At 34.4% G+C, this 25,085-nt stretch overlaps 1 protein-coding gene across 2 annotated transcripts in view; it reads right to left on the reverse strand.

Annotated features, from left to right (window-relative positions):
• The window catches only part of LOC145260409 (tRNA (guanosine(18)-2'-O)-methyltransferase TARBP1-like), a 126,054-nt gene that overhangs the window by 9,323 nt on the left and 91,646 nt on the right, over positions 1-25,085 (reverse strand). For both annotated transcript variants that reach the window (XM_080118388.1, XM_080118389.1), the window contains exons 16-22: positions 22,672-22,743; positions 17,170-17,404; positions 13,560-13,709; positions 13,071-13,157; positions 9,465-9,649; positions 8,447-8,528; positions 3,414-3,603 (exon numbers count right to left, since the gene is read on the reverse strand). In XM_080118388.1, coding sequence (XP_079974514.1) covers positions 3,414-3,603; positions 8,447-8,528; positions 9,465-9,649; positions 13,071-13,157; positions 13,560-13,709; positions 17,170-17,404; positions 22,672-22,743 — 1,001 coding nt within the window. The remainder of the gene's footprint in view (positions 1-3,413; positions 3,604-8,446; positions 8,529-9,464; positions 9,650-13,070; positions 13,158-13,559; positions 13,710-17,169; positions 17,405-22,671; positions 22,744-25,085) is intronic.

The following is a 25,085-nucleotide window of genomic DNA, read 5'->3' on the forward strand; positions in this document are numbered from 1 at the left end:
TCCTTCTGAAGCTAAGCTGGGTCTCTTCGGACTTTTTGTCTGGCGTGAGTTCTGCTGTCACACCCAAGGTCTGCCAGCAGCCACCTGATTGCACCAGATCACAACACTTTTCAGCACATCCACGTACACTTTAGTGTTGACTTTCAAGCCGACTTCGATGATGTGAGATGACATGATGTGGCCCCAACTCGAAACGACACTAAAGGCCATAACCATGGTCAGAAACTTTGTTTTCATCCCTGTTATTTGTGGCAATCAAGTGGTGCATTTTGAGGGTGCAGGCAATGGACCTGTTATCATAACTTGGATCGGTAAAGAACATGAGTTGTACAGTGGCGCATCACCAGCTAATACCCTCTTCAAAATGGAGGACGTAATAACTGAGAGGATCCTAGATAAAGGAAATGACATCAGATGAGAGATGATAGGTGCAGAGAGCAAGGAGTTGAAGGGAACTGACATAAGAGGAAAAAAAAAGGCAGGCAAAGTAGAAGAGAAAAAACAGGAAAAGGGAAAGAGATAAAATAAGAAAGAGAAAAAAATGAAAGAGAAATAAAATCAAGTCAAATAAAAGTCAGTTGTGTTTTCTGTGATAGAAGCGTTGTTTAAATTTTAAAATGAAATATGTTTATAAGTCAAATTACAATGAAATATGAAAATAAACAAATATTTGTTTAAAATTAATATTTCGGCGATAGACACACCATCCTCAGAATTTTATACATTTTTTCTTTTTCCTGTTTTTTTTTCCTCAACATGGTGTTAAATTGAAGAAAAAGTAAATACCTCTGACAAACCCGACAAGCAGCTAAATCCCACCCCTTCACAGTAGAGATCCCTAGATGTAAGAGAGCCAGTAGTTTCTTCCCCAGGACAGCTAGACTTTGGAATTCCCTGCCGGGTCCCTTCTTCCCCAACTGTACTGACATGCAGAAGTTCAAGTGCAACATGAACCGACATCTTGCTGCCCAACTCCCTACACAGTATCCCTGATGCCTATGTCCCTGATAGTAGCCCCCTACAACAAAGTGGCAATATGCTTTGTTTGGGGTGAAAATGTAATAAAAAAAAAAATTTTTTTTAAATACACAGAAAATTTGGGACAAATATGGTAAAATAGTCCCAAAAATGGAGTGTTTTTATTAGCCTTAAAAGAGTCCCTGGGGCACACCCACGAGTTATCGCAAAATATAGACAAACAAAATTATATAGAAATCAGTTAGTTACAATTTTTCAGAAAGTTTTATAGAAATCCAAGGCATCAATTTTTTTAATAAGCACAAAAGTGTCAACTTTAGCCATTTTAACCCGAAAGGCACCCCTAGGGGGGCAACCGGTGTTTTCCCTGAAAATCCGTTATGTTAATTTTTTTATTCATATCATGTTTAATGTTCGTGTAAAATTAAAAAAAATTCCAAGGCATAATTATTGAGAAAAGTGCGGACAGATGAACGGACAAACGCACAAGGGTGAATTTACAGGTCAACACTCTTTTTGTCAGGGGACCCCCCCTCCCAAAAAAGTTGATTTTGATTAAAAAGTAGATAACTATCATCCATAAGAGGTTTTAGTGATCTCAGTGGAAATCCACTTGTCTGGATTTAAAAATCAAAAAATCAAAATCTCACTAAAAGATAGAGAACTTGCAACTCTTGTTACACAGATTTGCTTTTTGGACAGAAAAGGAATATTTCAAGTCAATTGTTTTTATTTTATTTTTTATTTTTGTAATCCTTTTGAGTTGAGACTTCATAATTTGTGCATTCCTTCTTTTTGCAGATTGTTAACCTCATCTTCATTATTGTTGTTGTTTCAACAATTGGTCGAAACGTGGTGAAGCAACAACAACTATGAAGGTGGGAATAACAGTCTGCAAAAAGAAGGAATGCACAATTTTTGTTTTATTTAGGATTTTCAAATTTTCTTACCTTTTGAACCCCCAAAAATCAGACAGCCATTTTGCAAACTAAACCATAATTTAGTCTAACAGAGTTATCTTAAAAATATATAGAAAAGAAATATTTAAAGTCTTACAGAAAACAAACAAGTTATTGGCATTTTTATTCAAGACTGGCTATACCTACTATAAATTACCCAAGATATAAAATTATTTTAGTTCGTAATCTTTTTTTTTTTTGCACATAAGATAGTCTTCAATCTAAAATGTGACTTATCTCCCCTGCTGTTTTTTTTTTCAATATTTTTAAACGATTATTGAAAATGTTTTGGTTCTAGTCCAGAATTCTCCCTGTATTAATAAAATAAAAATAAAGAAAATTGAATCGTGTACATACTAGTGACGAAACGAAAACATAATATTCCAAAAATCACATAAATTAGTAGATTTATTTTTAAATAAGAAAATCAAATATTGTACGTATCCGTTTTGAACTGAAGATCTCCGAAAAAAAATTTCACTTAATTTGATCGAGTAGTTTCTTTTTTTTTATAGCGGAAAAACATGATTTTATGAGAGCGTTGAAGGCAGCCATCTTGGAATTTTTCTTAATTTTTGTTTGGAGTTTAGAAGCGCCACGGGAGATAACTCCAGTTAAAGCGCCGACACTCCCTCCCCATCTTTAATACTAGCTTTTCTTCCTAAAAATCGAACCTTTTGCTCGGTGTCATAACAAATTGTTTTTTCGCTGTAAAACAAAAACTACTTGATGAAATTAAGTGAATTTTTTTTTCAGAGAACTTTATTCCATAACGGATACGTACAATTTAAACCTTTATCGATATTTTCAGTTTTTAATGTCTTGATTAAACTGTACAAGTACCGAGAATTCTGAACAAGAACATTTTAAATAATCACTTAAAAATAAAAACCAGCAAGGGCGATAACTCACATTGTAGATTGAAACTATAACAGACGTTATCTTACATACAAACAAATAAAAATTACAAACTAAAATGATTTTACAACATCCTGAGTAAGACAGAGTAGGTACAACCAGTCTTAAATAAAAATCCAACAACTTGTTTGCTTTCTCTAAAACTTGAAAGATTTCCTTGTATTGTATTATTCAAAATACTGTCCTCAGCTTGACTGTTATTCACACAATGTTTTGGTCAATGCAACCTCTGACTTTCTTCAGGTGTATCTTACTAAACTCTGGAATCTTTCTATCCAACTTGTGAATCTGTATAGAATTTTGAATGTTACTCTTTATTTAATCCATGGCAGTATCATGCTCTTGTTCCATTAGTCAGGGAGTGATAAAAAGACCAAACATATTCCTACACTAAGGATTAAACCATCAACCTCCAGAAGAGTGTAACTTACAAAATATTTCTTTCCTTTAAATTATTAACAAGTCTGCATTAACGTAAAATCAGAACCGTATTTACTGTATCTACTGAGGATTGTTATCCCAAGAAGGATACAATTTTTAATAAGCCAGAATACTAACTATGGATTTTCACTCTCCAGGGTCCAGTTTGACTCAAACTGAGGGAGTCCCTTCCATTATAAAGTGGGAGGAGTTTGGGCTTCTGCACATCCACATCAAGCCAGGTAGGGTCCATGGCAGCAAACATTCCAGGAAGGAGCCATTCTTCATCAGTGAGGCAAGTGAGTTTCGGTAAAGTTAAAAATATTGTCTGGAAAAAAAAAATTATACTTTTGATAAATGTATTTGTATATGTGAAGGCTTATATAAAGCCATTGAGTGATAATATCGAAACTTCCACCCCCTATGTGTGAGGAAATAATTTAAAAAAAAAAAAAAAAAAAAAGGAAAAAACTATAACAAAAAAGAGGAAATAAGTTTATCAGCAAAACAATGGAAAGGAAGTTGCTCACCAAGTTACACAAAAGAAAGCTGAATAGGATTGTTAGTCAGGGAGTGGTGAGCAAAAGACGGGACATATTAAGAGTTAGTTTACAAGCAGTTTTAGGTGTGGCTGTGAGTTTGTGATGGTTTGTAGCAGTTAGGGACAGTTACGAGAACCATAAGAATTCTTATCCATTCTTTCAATGGTCTCTTGGTTGACAGTGGTTAGTGTTATTATCATTATTACTAACCAGTGGAGTGTTACTGCTATCAAATAAAGGGAAGAGTCTATCAAGGATGTGTGCACAATGTGAAGATATATGGAAGTCAAACCTGGTCAGCAAGGGTTGAAGATACGACAGGAAATGATATAAGAATAGTGTTGGCATGTGTTGGATACCTTTTAGAAATTGATATTCAAACTAACCTATCTCTGGCCAGGTTTTTATTTGTCTTTCTCTTAATTTTTTTTTTTTTTTTTTTGCACATAAGATAGTCTTCAATCTAAAATGTGACTTATCTCCCCTACTGTTTTTTTAAAATATTTTTAAACGATTATTGAAAATGTTTTGGTTCTAGTCCAGAATTCTCCCTGTATTAATAAAATAAAAATAAAGAAAATTGAATCGTGTACATACTAGTGACGCAACAAAAACATAATATTCCAAAAATCACATAAATTAGTAGTTTTATTTTTAAATAAGAAAATCAAATTTTATGAGTATCTAAAGAGTGACTGCCTTGCTTGTCATTTTGAAAAAAACCCCCAAAAAAACTCAAAAAGCAAGGGAGATAACTCAACAATCATTAAAAACTTGCAAGACTTTAGCTGTAACACTTATGAATTCCCATGAATGTCCATTTCACTTCCACCCATATTTTTTGCCTTTCCCCTGTCAATTGACTGTTACCTCAACTGTTCTATATCTATGAACCTTCAAAATCCATTCTTTCAATATGACCATACCAACAAAGTCTACTGCTCTGTAGACATTTCCTTATACTGTTATTCAATCTTCCTCTGAGGTCATCAAAATTAAGCCTGTCTTTAAAACTTGCACTACATGTTCATCGTATCATTTCTCTCCATTCAATGCTCAACTCAATGCAGTCCTCAACTTTCACTAGTCAGGTTTTATTTCCATGCATAATCACTGATGCCTAATAGGCTTTCTCTACATTTGAATCTGGTGTTATCAAATTAGGCTGTCTGAAGATACTGGCTTTCTGACCTAAAATGCACCAAACATTTATATTATTGTTTTGTTTTTTTTTCATTTCCCTTTGTAAAACTCAATCAGGTTCTGCAAAGTCAAAAAACAACAGTTTTCCTATACAAAAAAAAAAAAAACAAGCAAACCAAACACAATGAATAAATATTTAAAGAACTTGAAAGATAAAAATGTTTTCATCATCAAATAACTGAAAAAGGTTGATATGCCATAAAACAAAAGGTCAAAGTACCCGGTTACACCAACTGAAGATGCCTCACAACTTTTTAATAAAATGACGACTTTTGTAGGTTTTCAGGTATGCTGAAAACAAATATCACAGGGAAAATTAGCACAGACAAATAATTTTCAAGATATAAATACCTGTATTTTGCAATGTAAATCAATGGTTGCCATATTTGAGTTTTGTAGAATTAACTTCACAAGTTCGTCTGCACATGCTCACTGAACCATTTCATTGAAAAAACAAAGATGGCAGTCAATTAAAGCTACTAGAAATTACATTGTATAATACAGGTACTTATATATCGAAAACTATTTGTCTACACTAACTTTTCCTGCAATATTCGTTTTCAGCATACCCGAAAACCTATAAAAGCCATCATTTTATAAGAAAATATTTAAGCATCTTCAGTTGGCCTAACGGAGCACTTTCACCAAACAAAACAATAAAATCTCCATCTGAGTTCTTATCTGACTCTCTTATCATCTCTTAATCTCTATTATTCCAGTGTATTTCTTGTGTACCCAATGCTTACACGTATCATAAAAATTCAGATGTACCCAACTCCCTTTTCCATAAACTGGGCAAAGGCACATTCCACTTTCTGCAAACTTTCCAACTCTACAACCATCATTTTGTTCTTGGTAATATTCACTCTCAGAATTTTTTGTTCCATAGAATTCCTGCAAGTCTTTAACTTAATGAGTATTAAAACATCAGCATACATACCTAACTTTTATATAGATCTACTTTTTCATTCCCTTCAATTGTAATACTACCCAGCTCGCTCAACAATCACCATCCCCAACATTATTTTCATAGTCTTCTTTTCCTTCGTCTTCTCATCTTGCCGTGTCGTTATCTCTGACATTGGCAGCTGCTGAAGGAAGCGCACAGAGATTTACTTGTCTAAAAAATAAAATATAAGTTGCAATCCTGGTGTGTGCGTGACACCATCTACACACTAAGGTTCACATCTACATTCTATCGAAGCAGTGTTTGTCAGTATTCAGGCCACATCCCCCTATTACGCAAAGGACATCCAGCATCTCAAACAGGTTCAGTACCTGGCGATGAGAATGATGGCTGGCCTTAGAGTTCTATTCTATGAGCAACATTTAAGAGCTCTAAATCTTTTTTCCTTAGAGCGCAGGAGGGTTTGAGGCGATCTCATCCTTGCCTACAACATCTTTCATGAACGGTGCAGCCTGGACCAGGATCTGTTCTTCACCTCTACCCCTCCTCGTGGGCTCTGTGGGCATGCAAAAATGATCTGGTTTCGACAGCAAGCAGCATCGCTGTGGAACCAGTTACATGATGAGGTCGTAAACCAGCCCACACTACAGGACCTCAAGGCGGCCTCCACGGTTTTCCTGCTGTATAGTTTCTCCCTGTACATATCCCCCTAAATTCTCACTGACTTTTTCCCCTTGTAAATGGCAATCGAACGAACGAACGAATGAATGAATGAATGAATGTCAGCTCATCTCAGTCTCCTAAAGTTCTCTCAATTTGCTCCAAACCACCACATCTGGCATCCCCATTTGGCATCAATTGAAATGGATGGCTTTTGTCTAGGGGAGGCTCCATGTTTTGATAAGCTTCTGGGATTGACGTTTAGTCCTGACCTGAAATGGAACACATACATCAAGTCAGTTGCCAATATCGCTGGAAAAATGGTAGGATCCTTCTACTGCTCCAGAAGATATCTCACTGCTGATGCAATTCTCTATCTATATAAAAGCCAAGTACGTCCAAGGATGGAATACTGCTGCCACATCTGGGCAGGAGCTGCTAAAAACAGCCTATCCTGCCTTGACAGAGTACAAAATAGACTTCGTGGCTTAGTGAGGGATGGCCTTTTCTCTTCCCTGCAACCTCTCTCCCACAGAAGAGACATTGCAAGCCTATCTTTGTATTATCATGGCAAGTGCTCGTCTGAGCTCCAATCCCCCTTACCAATCTTTCACAAAAAACACCCGTCTAGCTGAAACCACTGTCAATAATTTTCCCCATTCTTTATCTGTGCCTAAATTAAAATGTAGATTCCATGAACAAAGCTTCTTTCTTAGAAGTGCACTCCTGTAGAACTCTATTCCATTTGCCTGTTTCCCACCTGACTACAACTTGGATGTCTTCAAGTCCAACATAAACAAATTCCTGATAAACCGCCCCCTTAAGTAAGACACTTTATCAAACCTCCATTACTAACGATTACTACGATATTATCCCATTGATTACTGTACACGCAATAACCCTTATCCCCGAGTGGCTTCCGGGCCTTGATAAGGTGTGACTACCATGTAAAAAAACAAAAAAGAAAAAAAAAATCTGTCCTAAACTGGAACACAGTTTATGGCATATCAACCCTTTTCGGTTATTTTATGCCCCCCAATTTTTTTTTTATCTTTCAACTTCTTTATATCTTCAAATATTTATTCATGGTGTTTGGTTAGCTTTTTTTTTGTAAAAAAAAAAAAAATAAAAATAAATAAATAATAACAATAACATAATGTTAGTGCATTTTAGGTCAAACAACGAGTATCTTCAGACAGTCTGATCTGATAGCACCAGATTCAAATGTAGAGAAAATATGTTTGAATAGTTTGTTACCTAGGCGATAACATTTCAGCACAGGAAGTAGCAGGTGCTAGTGTGATTGCAAGAGTTAGAGAGTCAATGGAATAAGTTCATGGAACTTTTGTTATTACTAACCAGCAGAGCATTTCCACTGTCAACCAAGATTTTATTAGGTATGTGTGATGTTGTATGGAAATAAAACCTGACTAGTGAAAATTGAAGACATGCATTGCATGGAGAGAAATGATATCATAATGATACGGTGGACATGTAATGTGAGTTTTAAAGACAGCCTTAGATCTGATGAGTTTAGAGGAAGATTAAATCTGGACAGTATAAGGAATTATGTGCAGAGCAATAGACTTTGTTGGTATGGTCATATTGAAAGAATGAATTAAAGTTTTTAGGGTTCATAGATATAGAAGAAATAAGGACCTGGTCAGAGATATAATAGTAAATTAGATGAAGATTAAATCTGAACAGTATAAGTAAATATGTTGACAGCAGTAACACTTTGCTTACAGAAGATCCCTAAATTTACTCCAGCAACAAGAGTAACAAAGAGTATAACGTTTGTCTCTCATTTTATTTTAATCATTCGATGTAATAATGAAACGGAAAAAAATGGCACTTACTTCAATACTGAAATCTTGAACCGGATCAAATGTGGCCATGAAAAAAGATGACATTAATTTCAAGGTGTTTTTTGTTGCATTGCTGTAAAAAAAAAAAAGAAAAAAAAATTATAAGTTTTAAGAATTGCTACAAAAATAATAAAAATCTAACGTGATGACAAAGGAAATTCTAGTCACCTCAGTCCATCCTGAAATGGAAGAACTAAAAGCTTGCTTGGTTGAATGGGGAAGTGTTTGAAGAGATAAAAATGAAAGAGATGGCAAAATTCAGCAAATTAATTACAGAGAGAGAGAGAGGGAGGGAGAGAGAGAGAGAGAGAAAAAAAAAATAAAGAGAATGGAAAAAAGAAAGAGAGTGGAATAAAGACAGTAAAAACAAGAAAGAATGAAAACAAATGAAAAAAAACAACAAAGAGTGAAGAAAAGATAGTGAAAAAATGTAAAATAAAAAATGAAAAAGAGTTAAAAATGAATAGGAAGAAAAGAATAAAAATAAATATTGAGTGAAAAGAATGTGAAAAAGAGTAAAAAAAAAAAATGAAAAAGAATAAAAAGAAAAAACTGAAAAGAAAAATGAAAAAGAATTAAATATAAAAGAATTAAAAATAACAAAATGAAAATAAAATAGTGAAAAATAAGAGAATGAAGAATATAAGAATGAAAAATAAAAAAATGAAACATGAAAAAGAATGAAATAAGAAATAAAAAAACAAAGAATGAAAATAGAATGAAAAAAGAAAATACAGAATTAAAAAGAAAGAAAGAATGAAAAAAATAATGAAAAGAGAAAAAAAAATGGAAAGAAAAAGAAAAAAAAAGAATTAAAAAATGAAATCAATAAAATTATAAAAGAAAGAATGGAAAAAACGAAAAAATAATGAAAAAAGAAATGATGAAAAAAAAGAATGAAAATGGAGCGAAAAAGAAAGCGTGAAAAACAAGAGTAAAAAAAAAAAGAAAAAGCAAAAAAAAAAGGAAGGATTAAAAAAAGAGAGAAAGAAAGAGTATAATTTTTTACCTTCCATCATTGAACTGTATACATCCTTCAATAAGAGAAAACTTGTTTCGGATATTGTCCAGCCCCAAAGACTCACATTGGTGCCACATTTTGCAGATTGTCGCTTGTGCGTGGATTCGTGTGCTGAAGTGATGATTCATGCACAACGGCAACAGGTGAGTAAAGGCAGAATCATAAAATTCTTCCTGCAGAAAAGATAAAATTCCTCCATTTATAAAAAGACAAAAACTGTCCATCTGCTCTCCACACTTGTCCATCGGCTTTGAACCAATTATGTAATCAACAAAAAGAGTGATTATTCGGTTTTAAATTCATATTGAAACGCGATCATACACTCTTCTCTATGGTTGTCAAATATGGTCAATAGGAGTGGTTCACCTGTATAAGCTCAAGGTCTTCAACAATGACTGTCTTCGCTGCATTCTACACTACTGCCATGTCGATTGAATACCAACTCAAGACCTCTATCAACGACTAAATCTCCAACTCTTGTTGTTCACATTTTTTTAAAAAATTGAAATCGTTTCAAACAAGGCGTGAAGCAACTTAATGTAAGGAGATAACAGGAATGAAGGATGATTATTACAAAACTGGAGATGCCTATTGACTTTAGACTTGAAAAGATCAAGGTTAAAAGTAGTGGGGAAATGGTCAGCAGGAAGGGACTTCCACAAGCTTGTAGTTCTTGGAAAGAAGTTACTGGAATAGGAAGCTGTATTACAACGAGGTATAAAAACAGCAAGTTGATGGAGACAAATAGACCAGCGAATCATATTTTATATTATTTCACATTTTCTATCGTTAAAATCGATTTCCTTTCATTTGATCAGATTCTCCTCACAAGCCTGTGTAAACTAGCTTATTCTATAAACAGTCAATTGATAACAAAAAAAAAAAAAAAAAAAAAAAAAAAAGGCAGTTCACAGAGAGAGAGAGTTCTTCTGGTTGAGACTCATTACAATAACAATAAGCTCTTAACAGAAACAATAGATGCACACACACACACACACACACTCTTCCGAGCTGTTCTCATTTCTATTTTTTTATGGAAATCACTTCAGACAAGTTATGAAGCCACTTGATGTAAGGAGTTAACAAGAACAAAAGGTGATTATTGCAAATACAGCAGATACCCATCTTAAAAAGGCTAAAGGCTAAAAGTAGAGGCAAATAGTCACAAGGGAGAGAGTTCCACAAGCCTGCAGTTCTGGTTGGTTGTTTTTGTTTTACGGCATATCAACCCTTTTCGGGTTATTTAATGCCGAATTCAAAGATTTTGAAGAAAAATTTTTTTAAATAGAATATATTTGTTGTTTTCATGTCGGTTTCTATTTAACCCATAGTTGGGACCCTAACAGGTACTACCACTCCAGGTCAGAGTGGACCTGGGAGCAATGGTAATTAAAGGGTGGCTCCACACTCCCCAAAGCCCACAAGCTGGGGCCTCACCACTGGATATCGTTTAAGGTTATATCCAGGACCCCCATTGAGGGACTTTTACCCTCTGCAGGGGGGAGGGGCAGTCGGCGTATTCTAATGCCCCACCGACAGGGCCTGCAGTTCTGGGAAAGAAACTACCGAAATAGGAAGCTGTATTATAATGAGGTATAAAAACAGCAAATTGGTGGAGACCACTAGATGAACAAGTCAAACAAGCTGGAACAAAAGAGGCTGGGAATAGACCAGATAATTATGAAAAACACATGCATTGGTAATTACAAAAGTTTGATGAACTTACTCGATCCGCTTCTAACTCTTGCAATCAGCACCTGCTTCTCTCTGCATTTTAATGTTATCGCGAAGGTAACAAAAACTTGCTAATAACCTCACTATTCAAATATATTTTCTCCACATCTGAGTTCTCATTTATTTCCATTGTCGTACACATTTTGTACATAGCATCATTATCATCCTTTGTTAGCATCATTGTTATCATCCTTCAAACTACTTGTAATTCTGCTTGATTAAAATATATAAGAAAACCTTAGGAAAAACAAACAAATGTTGGTCACGTTTTTAATCTAATAATATGAGTTCTTTTAATAGTGTTATATTTTTAAAAAGATAAGCAGGCTTTCAACGCACCATTAATTCAAGGTAAACCTTTATCAAGTGTTAACCCCAGGAAGGGAGAGGGGGGGGCTTACTTTAAAAAATTTATTTTTTATTTTAAAAAAAATTATTTATTTATTTATTTATTTATTTTTTTAATGAATCATCCCTCAAACTACTTGTAATTCTCCTCGATTAAAATATACAAGAAAGCCTTAGGAAAAACAAACATTGGTCAAGTTTTTAGTCTAATAAGATTTTCTTTATAGCATTTCCATTTTAAAAGGGTAAACATGCTTCTAAAGCTTTATTAATTCAAGGTTTAAACCTTTTTTTTTTTAAATGGACGAAAAAAAAAAAAATTTTTTTTTTTGTTTAAATGAACTGAAAATTTTTTTTTTTTTTAAATGAATGGAAAAAAAAAAAAATGTTTTTTTTTAATTTCTGCTAACTGTTTTCCTCCTACCTAAAAACGTGATCTTTTCAAGACTAGGATCAATTGGCATCTCTTGCCTTTTCAATGATCATTTTTTTGTTCTTGTTAGCTTCTTACATTAAGTGGCTTCACATCTTGTCTGAAGCAATTTCCATAAAAACAAATAATCAAAAAAAAAAAAAAAATCTAAGTATATTTTCTCCAGACCTAAATCTCATCAATTTCCATTGTGTTACCCATTTTGTACATATCATCATTGTTATCATCTCTCAAACCTTTTGTAATTCTGCTTGATTAAAATATATAAAAAAAAACCTTAGGAAAAACAAACTAAAAAAATTTCTTTTTTTTAAATCTTACCCACACTCACCCCTAACAAGGCATATCACCACTTGGACGTAAGGGGCTACTATTTGGGACCATGCCTAAGAAAGATTGACAAGATGTTGGTTTCCATCCATAGCCTTGAGCCCCTGAAGGGGCATAGGCCATCTACAACTTTGTAGATTCTTTTGTAACAAGGAGTTCTTTTTAGAGGGTGAGGATGCTGGCCCCATGCCCAGCCTTCCCAGAAGGTACATACAGTGCCTACCCTTCCCAAATGGTCACCCATCTGGTATTGGCTAGTTTCAACGTTGCTTAACTTCAGTGATCTGGCAAGAACCGGTGTCTCAACGTGATTGTGGCGTACTTAAGATGTTGGTTTACATTACATTTAAACTTCAGCATATCAGCACAGCTGGAAAAGCAGGTAGCAGGAAGGGAATTCCAAAGTCTAACTGTTCGATGGAAGAAACTATTAGAATAGAAAATTTTTGCCATTTAGGAACCTCAACAGTGAAGGGGTGAGATTTTATTGCTTACTGGGTTTGTCGGAGATATGTACGTCAAGGGGGCACAAGTGGAACGAGTTCATTAGAGCACATTCCATTAAAATATTTGTAAAAGAAGCATAAACAACAAAGGTTATTATCTCTCGACCTGCACAGACATACCTAATAAACTCTTCTGTTGATCGACAGTTATAATGCTCTACTGATTAGAAATGGAATTTATTCCATTCACTTCTAACTCTTGCGATCAGACTGGCACCGAATGATCCAAAAAGTGAATTTTACCTGTTTTACTTGAGTCTTCAGTCGTGGTCCTACATGGGAAAGGATTAGCAAAAGGGAACAAGCACTCATGCTGCTGGTGTCAGAGAACTGGGGAAAGAAAGGAAAAATATTTCAGCATACAAAATGAGAAGAGAAATAAAAAAAAGGAGAAAGAAAAGAATAAAAAGGAAACAGAAGAAAAAAATATAGAAAAACAAAGAGGGAAAAGAAAAAGAGAAAAATATAGATAAAAAAGAAGTAAAAATTTGAACAAGGAAAGAAAAGAAAACAGAGAGAAGAAAAGAGTAAGAAAGGAAAAGGAAAAGAGAAGATAGAAAAAAGAGAAAGATAGAAACAAGATGGAAAAAGAGAACAAGTGAAAAAAAAATCAACCAAAGAACAATAAAAGAGAACGGAAAAAGAAAAAAAAAAGATACAAAAGTAATGAAAAAAGACAGGAATGGAAAGAAGGAAAAAGAGACGATGAAAACAAATGAAAAAGAGAAATACCGTTTTGTGCTGTTGCCAGACATCAGTGATGAATGCAGGAAATCGAATGATGAGGCACAAGGCTAACCACTCGAGCATGTTACGGACAGATGGCTGGCACTCAACCATCAAGGTATCCCAAATATACTGCCAGACAAGCCTACGATTGGACTGGAAAAGAAAGAAAGAAAAAGTGAGGAAAGAGAATTCTGAAATAAATAATTCCATTTCTTACTGCAAAAAGAATTGTCAGCAAAACATCCTTTAAGTAAAGCTTTTAAACGACGACAATTTTTATGTTTTTTAATTTTTGGAGATGAGGATTGATTATTTGGATTCTTCGGACTACTGTTCTCATCTTGGGTGCCATTTTCACAATGTTTTTGTCCATGTAACATTCAACCTTTTTCAGGTGTATCATGTCAAACCCTGGAATTTTTCTGTCGAACTTGGAAATCTGCACAGAATTCCTAACGGAAGTCTTTATTTAATCCACGGGGGTAGCACACTCTCATTCTGCCAGCCATGACTAGGTAAAAGTCCTAAGTAATTTGCAATTGTATTTTGACCCCACACTTGCAGGGATCCAGGACGTAGAATATTTGGTAAGTTATACTCTTCTGGAGGTTGAAGGTTCAATCTTCAGTGCGGATGGCACTAAAAAATACAGCTGAAAATTACTTAGAATTTCTACCCATTCATAGCTGATGGAACAAAAGTATGCTATCTCCATGGATTAAATAATGGTCCCATTCAGAATTCTGTGCAAATTCCCGAGTTTGACAGAAAAATTCCAGAGTTTGGCAGAAAAATTCCAGAGTTCAACAGAAAAATTCCAGAGTTCGACAGAAAAATTCCAGAGTTTGGCAGAAAAATTCCAGTTTGACAGAAAATTTCAGTTTGACAGAAAAATTCCAGAGTTCGACAGAAAAATTCCAGAGTTTGACAAGATACACTTGAAGAAGGTCAGAAGTTACATCACCAAAATGTTGTGAAAACATTCAAGATGCGAACAGTAGTCTGAAGAATCTAAATAAGATGAATTCATTTTTAAATTGGAGTAATACCAGATATTTCTCAATTATTTTTAGGGGATCAAATAGATTTGAGGTACCCTAGGACAAGCAAAAAATTAAAAGGACACATTTAAAAAAAAAATTATTACTTCTGGTTAAACAATAAGTAAAACATTATGCACATTCATAATTTTACACCACAAATTTGTTATTAAAAGAAAAAACGTTTTATTTACATAATTTTATTGACGTAATCTGTGCCTAGAGTGGGTCCACAAAAAGAGATGGTACTAGATACCAATACCCTGAAGGTGGCAGATTATAAGAGATATGCTAAGTGCAGAGAGTAGATGTCAACTCAGTATGGCCACATAGATAAACAGAGTTTGAGTAAAGTTTTGCAAGTTGTTGCCTTGCGTATCATCACAAACTGTCCCTTTCTCCATCTGGGGTAAGTTGTATAGCATCTTTGCCTTCTTCATCTACTTCTAATATTTTGCAAAATATTCCTAATATCAATCTATCCTCCATTTGCAATCTTCCTTATCCCCACTCCTGAAAAAAAGGCATTAACACTCTAACCCAACCCTAACTAAGTACAGGAAACAATAAATCATCGCCCCATCCCCAAAGCAATCAATTCATTACCTCCCTCTTCCATTTGCAGTCATATTTCCCCCATGAATAATGCTGGAATAATAATTAAAAAATAAACAAAACAATTAAAATCTTTGCCATCTTCAAAGGAATCAAGCAAAAGTACTTAACCCCCCCCCCAAAGTTCAAATAGCTATGTCAAGACTTGAAAATCTCTGCATGTTTTGAAATTCTTTGGATGTCTATTCTGCGTAAGCATTGTTATATGAATATTCGATCCTCTGCAGAAGAACTGCCTTTAAAAGTGTTTTTTTTGTTTTTAGGGAAATGATTTATCTTGTGCTTATTTAGAATTCCACTTATAATGAAAATTTTAAGTAAAAAAAAAAAACTACAGAAAAGTTTTTATGACCGTTCCATGTACCCATCATGGAACGAAGATGGCGTATTCTAAAAGTCACATAATTTATTCAAGTAGTTTTTTTTTTATTTAAGGAAATCAAATTTTATGACTTGCTTGATGTAAGAGAAGCCAGTTGCCATATTTAATTGAATTAAAAATTCATCCCTTGTTACTTTCCCCATTAACAATCTCTCCAGAATCAAGGGCTTGTCAATACCTGAGAAAAATACTTTATCGCTAAAAATCGTAAAATTTGATTTTCTTAAATAAAAAAAATCTACGGAATCAATTTTTGTGATATTTCAAATAAAACATCTTCATGCCATGGACACTATAAAGGTTTTCTTCGTTTTTGCTTTCCTAAATAACTGCCGTTCTAAATAAGTACCATTTATCTTTTATTATCTTTATTTCTATTCTTATTAAACATAAATTTGCCATCATGACAACTATTCTTAAAGCTGATTCATATTCTATTCTATCATTATTTCATATATGCACTAATATTAAAAAAATCAATTACAATGCAAAGCTCTGTTTGTCAATAAACAAATGGAGAACTTTTAAAGTGTCAGTCAATGTTTATACGGAGACATTTGAGATATGATTTATGAGCGCTGATACCATAGCCTCGTGTGGTAAAACTGCCAACGATCAACTAGATGGTTGTAAGTTTGATTCCTGGCTTGGGATAGGTGCTAGTCTAGCTGCACTGAAGAGCTGTGATACAGTGAAACAATATGTCTGGGGATGACTATAGACTTTCTTTTTGTTTAATATTCACTTTAACAGTGCTCAATACATGACAAGAGCTTAGTTGTTGTATAAAGATACACTTATAACTAATAAGGTACACAGAAACGTTTGTGTTTCATTCCGGGCATTGTGAGGGGGGGGGAATCATAAGGCTAATTGCAATTTTCTAAAGAAAGAAAGAAAGAAAAAGAAAGAAAGGATAGGTCCCCAGATGCAGGGAGGAGTTTCTACTTTGATAGTTTCTTTCCTCAGACCGCTTGCCACTGGAATTCCCTCCCTGATTGTACTAACATGCAGAAATTTAAATGTAATGTAAACAAACATTTTGCTGCACAACTCCCTACTTAGGATGCTCCCTATAATTCTGGTGCCTAATCACAGCAGCTGCTTACATCTCTGTGGCAATACAACTCATTTGGCAGGAATAAAAATGTAAAAAAAAAATTTAAAAAAAAAAAAGAAGTAGGAAGCTGAATAGAGAGTCGTCCGTTTACTTTACACTTAAATTTCGGTAAAACTATACAAACACCGTGACAGCGAATTAACCCTAACCCTAACCCCTAACCCTAACCCTAAACCCTAACCCTAAACCCTAACCCTAACGCTGTCACGGTGTTTGTATAATAATACCTAAATTTCTGCATGAGGATACAGCAAGGGAATTCCAAAGTCTAGCAGGTTGTTGGAAGAAACTTTCAGAGAAGGCTCTCCAGCAATGAGGCTTCTACAGTGAAAACAAGTGATTTTGCTGCTTGTCGGGTTAATTGGGGACATTTACATCAAAGAGGCAATACAGAGAAGACATGAATGAGATTGCGTGAATGTTATCAAACACTTTTTGTTTATGCTGACGTCTCACCTCTGAGATGAATTTATGCAATAAAACCATCGTCTGCATCAATCTCTGCTTGAATCGATGGTGGAAGGAATTCGCAAAGCTCCGATAGGATTTTGTCTGGTTCACATCTTGGTGTTTCCTGATCAGTTCCATTAGAAATGCCTGCGCAAAAACTTCATGCTCAGCATTATCAAGCTGCAGGGAACACAGCCAGTTGAGGACAAGGATTCGGACTTGTAAGTCACTCTTTGATATGCTACAGTAATAAATAGAAAAAAAAAATCCATACAATTTAAAATTTTGAATGAAAAAACATTTCTCAAGTTTTGAGATGAGGATTGGTTATTCGTATTATTTGAATTCTTCAGACTACTTGTCTCATATTGAGTGTTATTTTCACAACGTTTTGGTCGATGTAACCTCCGACCTTCTTTGGGTGTATCTTGTTGAACTCGGGGATCTGTATCTGAGGTTATATCGACAGAAATGCTGTGAAAACAACACTCAAAATAAGAACAGTAGTCTGAAGAATTCAAATAGCAGACAAACTGTTAAAACACAAATATTTTATTAAAACAAAAATCATTCATTTATTCTTTTTTTGCAGACTGTTATCCTCATCTTCATAATTGTTGTTGTTTCACCACGTTTCGGCCGACTCATCCTCTGGCCTTCTTCATAACCGTGATGGAGTGGGAATGTTGAGTCTTTTGAGACAACAACAACTATGGAAGGCAGTAATTACTGGGGATACAGTTAAGACTCAGCATTCCTATCCCATCACGGTTAATCACCTGAAGAAGGCCAGAGGATGAGTTGGTCGAAACGTGGTGAAACAATAATTACGAAGATGAGGATAACAGTCTGAAAAAAAAAAAAATAAATAAAAATAAATACACAAATTACTCATAACAAAAGATTCCAATAAAAATAATATATAAAAATTATTTGATTGAAAAAAATTCTTTTTAACCATAAAATATTTCTTATTAATTTCGGACAGTAAAATATCCATCATCAGAGGAGAAGGAAAGCGTTGTTTTTGTAAATAATATGTTATATTGAGGCCATGTGCTGCTGCTGCTGTTGTTGTTGTTGTTGTTGCTGCTGCTGCTGCTGCTGCTGCACTCAATATTGTGGAAAAGAATTGTTTACTTTAAGCTTTTTTAGGTGCATGGTAACTGGAATCTAATGAAATAAGGATCGGCAAATTTGAATCAACTGTATCTATTTCTGCCATCTTTGTTTTGGGACCACAATTGGTAGTGATTGCCAAATATTGTATACCCAAAAGTATCCTTAAATTACGCACATAAGAAACAAGTACTTCCTCTTTTTTGTTCTATTTTTCGTTTAACCACACTGAGTCAGAGCAACACGTGGCTTGGTACAGCTAGTATATATACATACATACATACATACATATGATGATTGCTGCATCTTTTCAAATGATCGCCGTCATATTGAGATCTCCCCATCTCGTCATCCATGACATCTCAGATGACTCTGCAGTCCCGATGCAGATGTGACATACAAATTGAACAATTACTAGCAAGCCGCTTGGCATTGTCCGGTCATTTACATACGTTCAATTTGTATATCACATCTGCATCAAGATGTGCAAATATATATGTGCAATATATATATATATATATATATAAATATATTCATACAGATTCCATATTTATTATTATAGAGCCAATTCTCTATTGATTATTATATTGTACCCAATATATAGTGATTTCAAAAGTTAAAAAAAAAGAAGACTTTTGTGCAATCAGCTAGAATCAAAACCAAAACATAGCTCTCCAGCCTTATCCACACATATATAAAAACTGCAAAGGAAAAGAATTGTTTAACCTATAAGTTTTACTTAGCACATGCACAGAAAAAAACTGGTATCGTCGACTTTTGCCAGGTCAAGATTAATCTTTGTTTTCAATTTTGCCCCCCTTTGCAGTTATTTTACCAGCTAAAAACCAAATCGAAAGTGTGCTACAGGTCCAGGTATTCTATATATCAAATTTAAACTCTGTAGACAAAATATTCAGAGAGGAGTTTGCTAGAGACTGCTCACACACACACCTACAAAGTCACATTTCCGTGGGTTAGAACGTTTTCATCTTCAATTCTAGGCAATTATGCAGAATATAGAAACTATGCATAAATATAATTCAATGTAATAGTGAAATGAAACCAATTATCAAAAACCAAAAAAATCAATCAGTAATTAATGTTCATTTTTCAAAAAATACGCAAATTAGTTAACCTTCATGTAGTTGCTCACATATCCATGACTGAGTATATTAAGAAGTTCGTTGTCATAATTTTAAAATAGAAAAAGTAGCCTTTTAATATCAATATCAGAATGGGAAATAAATCAACTGTGTGTGTGTGTATATATATATATATATATATATATAACTACTTCATTTACTCACATAAAATTAATATACAAAAGTATAAATTTATGCGTAAACTTTAAGTATTTATTTCAAAAGTGCTCAATACGTAGGTAGAGCTAGGTAGTAAGTTATAAAATATATATGGCGATTAAGCTACACTGAATATTCCGCATTTCATCCACTTAATAGAGCACACACACAAAGGAACAGGTCAACCAGAGGTCAAATAGGCCTTTGTCCGGTAAATGCATGTTCATTGGCTGATAGGAAGGGCGTGGTGGATACTAGAAAGCTGATTGGATAACTAAAATCTCAATAGAAGGTGCATATATAAAAACAACAGACAACCACAAAATTTGCGCATAAGCCTGAAGAGTCTGAGAGTGGACGAAACGTGGAATATTCAGTGTAGCTTAATCACCATATATATTTTATAACTTACTACTATATATATAAATATAGAGAGAGAAAGAGAGAGAGACCGACACATTTTAAAACCGGATCACATGACTTTCAGGTCTAAATTATCTACTATAGAACTAACGACAGGGCAGAGATAGACGTCTCTTCTGTGAGAAAGAAGAAGCAAGAAGGTGAAAAGGTCTTCACCCACTAGATTTCAAAGAGGATTTTAGTACTATAGAGAGTACAGGGATATTTAGACTGGTGCACCAACCACTAGTCTCTCCCTTTTAGACAGGGCGCAGAAAAGAATCTCTAACCTAATAGATTATGCACTGTCTGCAAACCTCCAGCTTCTGTCCCATCACTGTAATGTATTCCTGTGCTTGTTTTACAAGTACCTCCATAAAATGTGCTCTGACAAACTTACCGTTCTTATACTCCCTCAATGTAAATACACTCCGACAAACCTGACAAGCAGCAAAATCCCTCCCCTTCACAATAGAGGTCCCCAAATGCTGGAAAACTTTATAGCTTCTTTCCTCTGACCACTTGCATTTGAAATTCCTTCCTTCCTGTTTTCGCGACTGTACCAAATTTAAATGTAATGTGAACAAACATCTTGCTTGCACAACTCCCCATTAGGGATGCTCCTATTTAAATCTGACGACTGATCACAATATACCCTTATATCCTAGTGTGAACATACTTTGCTTGAGGTGAGAAAAACAGCATTAAAAAAAAAATAAAATAAATAAATAAAAAAAAACTTCTGATCTCAGAAGGAAGATATTTTTTAATCCATGCTCATTTTGTAGATAGTAAGTTCATATAGGAAAAAATTTGGTAGAGACTAGCGCGGGGGGGGGAAAGGACTGACTGGCTTTGTCTGATCGCAAAATATGCTTAAATATGATATTCTAATTTGTTCAGATTTCGTATATATATATATTATTATAGAGTCATGATTTTAACAGTAAAAAAAAGTATTTGGGTGCCATCAGCTAGAATCGAAACCGAAAGCAAAACTGTAGCATTCAAAGCTGGTGATGTTACCACTGTACTAATGTGGCATGCTATATAGACTGATTAAAAATAAACTAAGACGAATGTACGAAATGTATTTTTTCAATTTTGATCCCTTTTTGACTCCTTAAAAACTATTTTAACCAATTAAAGACCAACAAAAGAATGGTCCATAAAAAAAATCCAATCATTTGAGACACCTAGCGCTGCTCTGCAACTTTTAGTTTCAGAAGAGATAGAGTTTGAAAATATGGAGATTGACAGACAGACAGACATAGTGAGTTTTATAAATTAAATTATTTCATTAAAACATATATAAATAAAAAAGTACTGTATAAAAAAAGTACATATCAGCACCACAATGATGCTGGTGGCTGTATAGTAATATTTCGATATGTGTGCATTAAAATAATATTAGAAACGGAATTTTCCACATAAGGTTAGATTAAGTAGAAAAAGCAGAAAATTCCACCAGAAGTTAAAGATTAGAATTAGAACAGAAGTTTGAATGGTACATAGCAAAGCTATATTAATTTATTTTTATTTCAGACTATTATTCTCATCTTTATTAGTTGTTGTTTTTTCATCTTTTATTGGTTTGTTTATTCACAACGTTTCAGCCAACTATTCCTCTGGCCTTCGTCAGGTGGTAACCGCGACGGATAGGAACCTTGAATCTCCTAACTGCATTCTCAGCCATCACTGCCATCCGTAGTTGTTGTCGTCTCACCACATTTTGGCCAAGTAAACCTCTGGCACGCTTTGGGTGGGATTGAAACCGCTATCTTCAGACAATGTTCATCTGGAACTGTAGAGATTCAACGTCTCTATCAACTGCGCCACGGGCCCTGAAGCAAAGCTAGTACAGCGTTTCTCTTTAGCTGGTGAACTGAGTGAATTCAGACATCTTTTTTTCTATATCCACCAGTTTACAAAAAGACCAGGTAAGAAGTAATTCATGTGATATGTATTTACAACACTTTAAAATATAATCACTACCCATTGAGCAGATTACCAATGATAAAGTAGAGATCTGCACTCCAGTAATACTAACACATACTTTGCAGCAATATTTGGTCATGGATGTGTTAAAATAATACTTAAAATAAAAAAAAAATAAAAATGAAAACCCCAGAAATTTCCACATAAAATTAAATTAAGTAAAAAAGTGGAAAATTCCACTAGCAATTAAAGATCAGAATTAGAGCTACGTGTCAGCATATGATATCACAGACAGATAGTCCAAAGTGGCATGTAACAAAGTGGATAAGAAGATCTTTTTCTTTGGCTGGTGAACTGATTGGAGTCAGACATCGCTGTCGAAGTTCTGGGAATTGGGCGATGAGAAGCTTATGCGATATGCGATTTTACAATGTTGTAAGAAAATACTGCAACATGGAAAATGAATGTTGTCGTTAGCATTTATTTATTTTTTTTTTTTAACTGTTAGCTCATTACAGAACCAAAGAAAAAGAGGAAGACAATAATTTCTGCTTCTATTTCTCCACTACGACGACCACCATAACTACTATTACTACAACTATATAGAAACATCACCGCCTATTGAGCAGACTACATATGCTGTAGAAAGTACAGAACATCACTCCAATAAAAAAATCTTTCTTTTTGGCTGATAAGCTGATTGAGATCAGATGATTTTCTGAAATTATATGCAAACGTTTCAACTTACTCGGGTTGAAGTTCATTTACTGCACATTGCCCCTTTTGGTTTTCAATGAAGGCACAGACATCCAAACGATATCTGAAAAAAGAAACAGAATAGAATGTAAACAGTATAGAAACAAACCAAATACAAAAAAAACAAAAAAAAACTTTGGCAGTTAAGATGAGAGTCTTAAACAAAAACAAGGGAGATAATCCTAGCTGTATACAGTTTTAAATAGATGTTAAAAAACTTTTTACTTTTATGAATTGTGAGGGTGCCCAGCGTTGCCTGGGTGTTTGGAACAAAAGTGTTAGTAGGCAGGTAGGCAGGCTCGAACCCATGATGTGAAGGCAGAAAAGAAAGTGGAAGAAAAGCTGAGATCTTACCGCTACGCTACGACGCGAGAGGAAGTGAAAAGCATTCAAATTTATCGATGTCAATCAAAACATTAACTTGCTAAGTGAATGAGTTCACGCAGGCACAGAAATGAAAGTTGGCTGAAAGCCAGTTCAGCTTTCTGCTGTTTCATTTATTCATTTCCCCATGATGTTGGGGAAACAAGCTCTCCCAAAAAAAGGGAACTCTCAAATGAATAGCAATTGTCTGATATGAAGGGTTTTCCCAACATTGATCAAAGCTAATTGCATTCAAGATGTTACTGGCAGGAAAGCCAGGCGGCTTACTTCGCTTTGATTAGTTTTGCTTTATTTACACGAAAAAGACAAAGAAACACGCGAAAGGACAGAATAGAGGGAATTTTATAAAAGTCAATTGAAATAAATGTAAAGACGACGTCCGTTCGCAAATCGTACATATTATAATGTAAGGAGTATATAAAAAGTTCTCCAAAATAGTAACCCTCTCGAGAACCCCCCCACCTAAAAAAGTCTTTCGCGGACATACAAAAATGTGCACGCCACTTTTACCTTTTATGTATATAGATAAACAAGCAATATAAACAAGGGAGATAATCCTATCTGTATACAGTTTTAAATAGATGTCAGAAAGACTTATATATATATATATATATATATATATATATATATATATAAAAACAAGCAAGAGTGGGTGATTCCTTTGATTGAGAATAACGCTCCAAACAATCCAAATGTTGCTTATCATTACTAAATACGCAATATTATGAATCTCAATTTAACTAACATCATTATATATTTGAGCCAAGATCAGAGTGTAATATCTGTTCTGATGCTACACTTCACCTTTTGCTGTCCTCGATCAGTGAAGAAGAAATCCTTCATGACTAAGAAAATTTTAATTTTTGTTCCTATCCAGAGTGCTCCTTTTTGGGGAGCTGGATTTTCCCCACATTAAAACCGACCTTGTATTTAACTCTGCAACTCATCGGGAGGCAGTAAATAGGAATATTATATATATATATAAGTAGATTGTAGTTTGCTTGAACCATTGTTGAAGAAAATTATAAGGTAAAATTAAAAGCCAAGAACAATGCGAGATTTTTTTTTTATATAGAGTAAAATTAAATGAAAACAAAAGAAAGAAATCTATTTCTTTTGTTTTCATTTAATTTTACTCTATATAAAAAAAAAATCTCGCATTGTTCTTGGCTTTTAATTTTACTTTATATATATATATATATATATATATATATATATATATATATATATATGATGTTAGCAATGTTGAACCTGTTTAGTACGAGATGGATGACTATTTGGGAATACCTGGTGCTGTATATAAAAGGATGTTGGCACCTCCCTGCAAGAAGGCCAAAAACTTCACATTGTCATGTCTCCACATGGGGATTTACAAGCGACTGGGGAGCACTTGTAGATTTTATATCTCCACGACACTTCCTCCTTCAGAGATAGTCGGCTCAACCCACCTAGTGTAAGTGCTGTTGCATTATCATCATCATCATCATCATCCACCATATTTATTATTTTTCATCAATATCAAATTAGGCTTCCATGAGAAATTTGCATCACACAATGACATCTTAACTGGTATGGTTACACTGTCAGTCATTTGAAACACTAAAATGTGTTACACATGGCTCCAAGCTACATAGTAGGCCGCTTAAGACATGGGAGGGAACAGTTGATGGCAACCTGATCCTGGCGGGTTGCACAAGTGAAATGGCAACAGATAGGAATCATATATTCTGAGACCCTACACCAGTAAATAATGATTAAGAGAAATAAATTAGGCAGGTGAAGCTAGAGCTGTAGCCCTTGATATATCTAAAGCCTTTCATAACGTCTGGCATAAAGGGCTTCTCGTGATTTTTTTGCGAATTTTTGCGACGCTTACATTTGTACATGTCAAGATAATCTGGTGGCAAATGGAAATATAGAGGTGGCGTGACTGAAGTGGGTGAGTTAAAAGTTGGTTTCCTGGACAAAACGTGCTAGAAATGCAGGTGTTGAATGATACGACATAGAGATAATGTCAAATAT

The sequence above is a fragment of the Euprymna scolopes genome, chromosome 36, assembly GCF_053919585.1.
Source record: "Euprymna scolopes isolate OS-2025 chromosome 36, ASM5391958v1, whole genome shotgun sequence".
Classification (NCBI taxonomy): Eukaryota; Metazoa; Mollusca; class Cephalopoda; order Sepiida; family Sepiolidae; genus Euprymna; species Euprymna scolopes.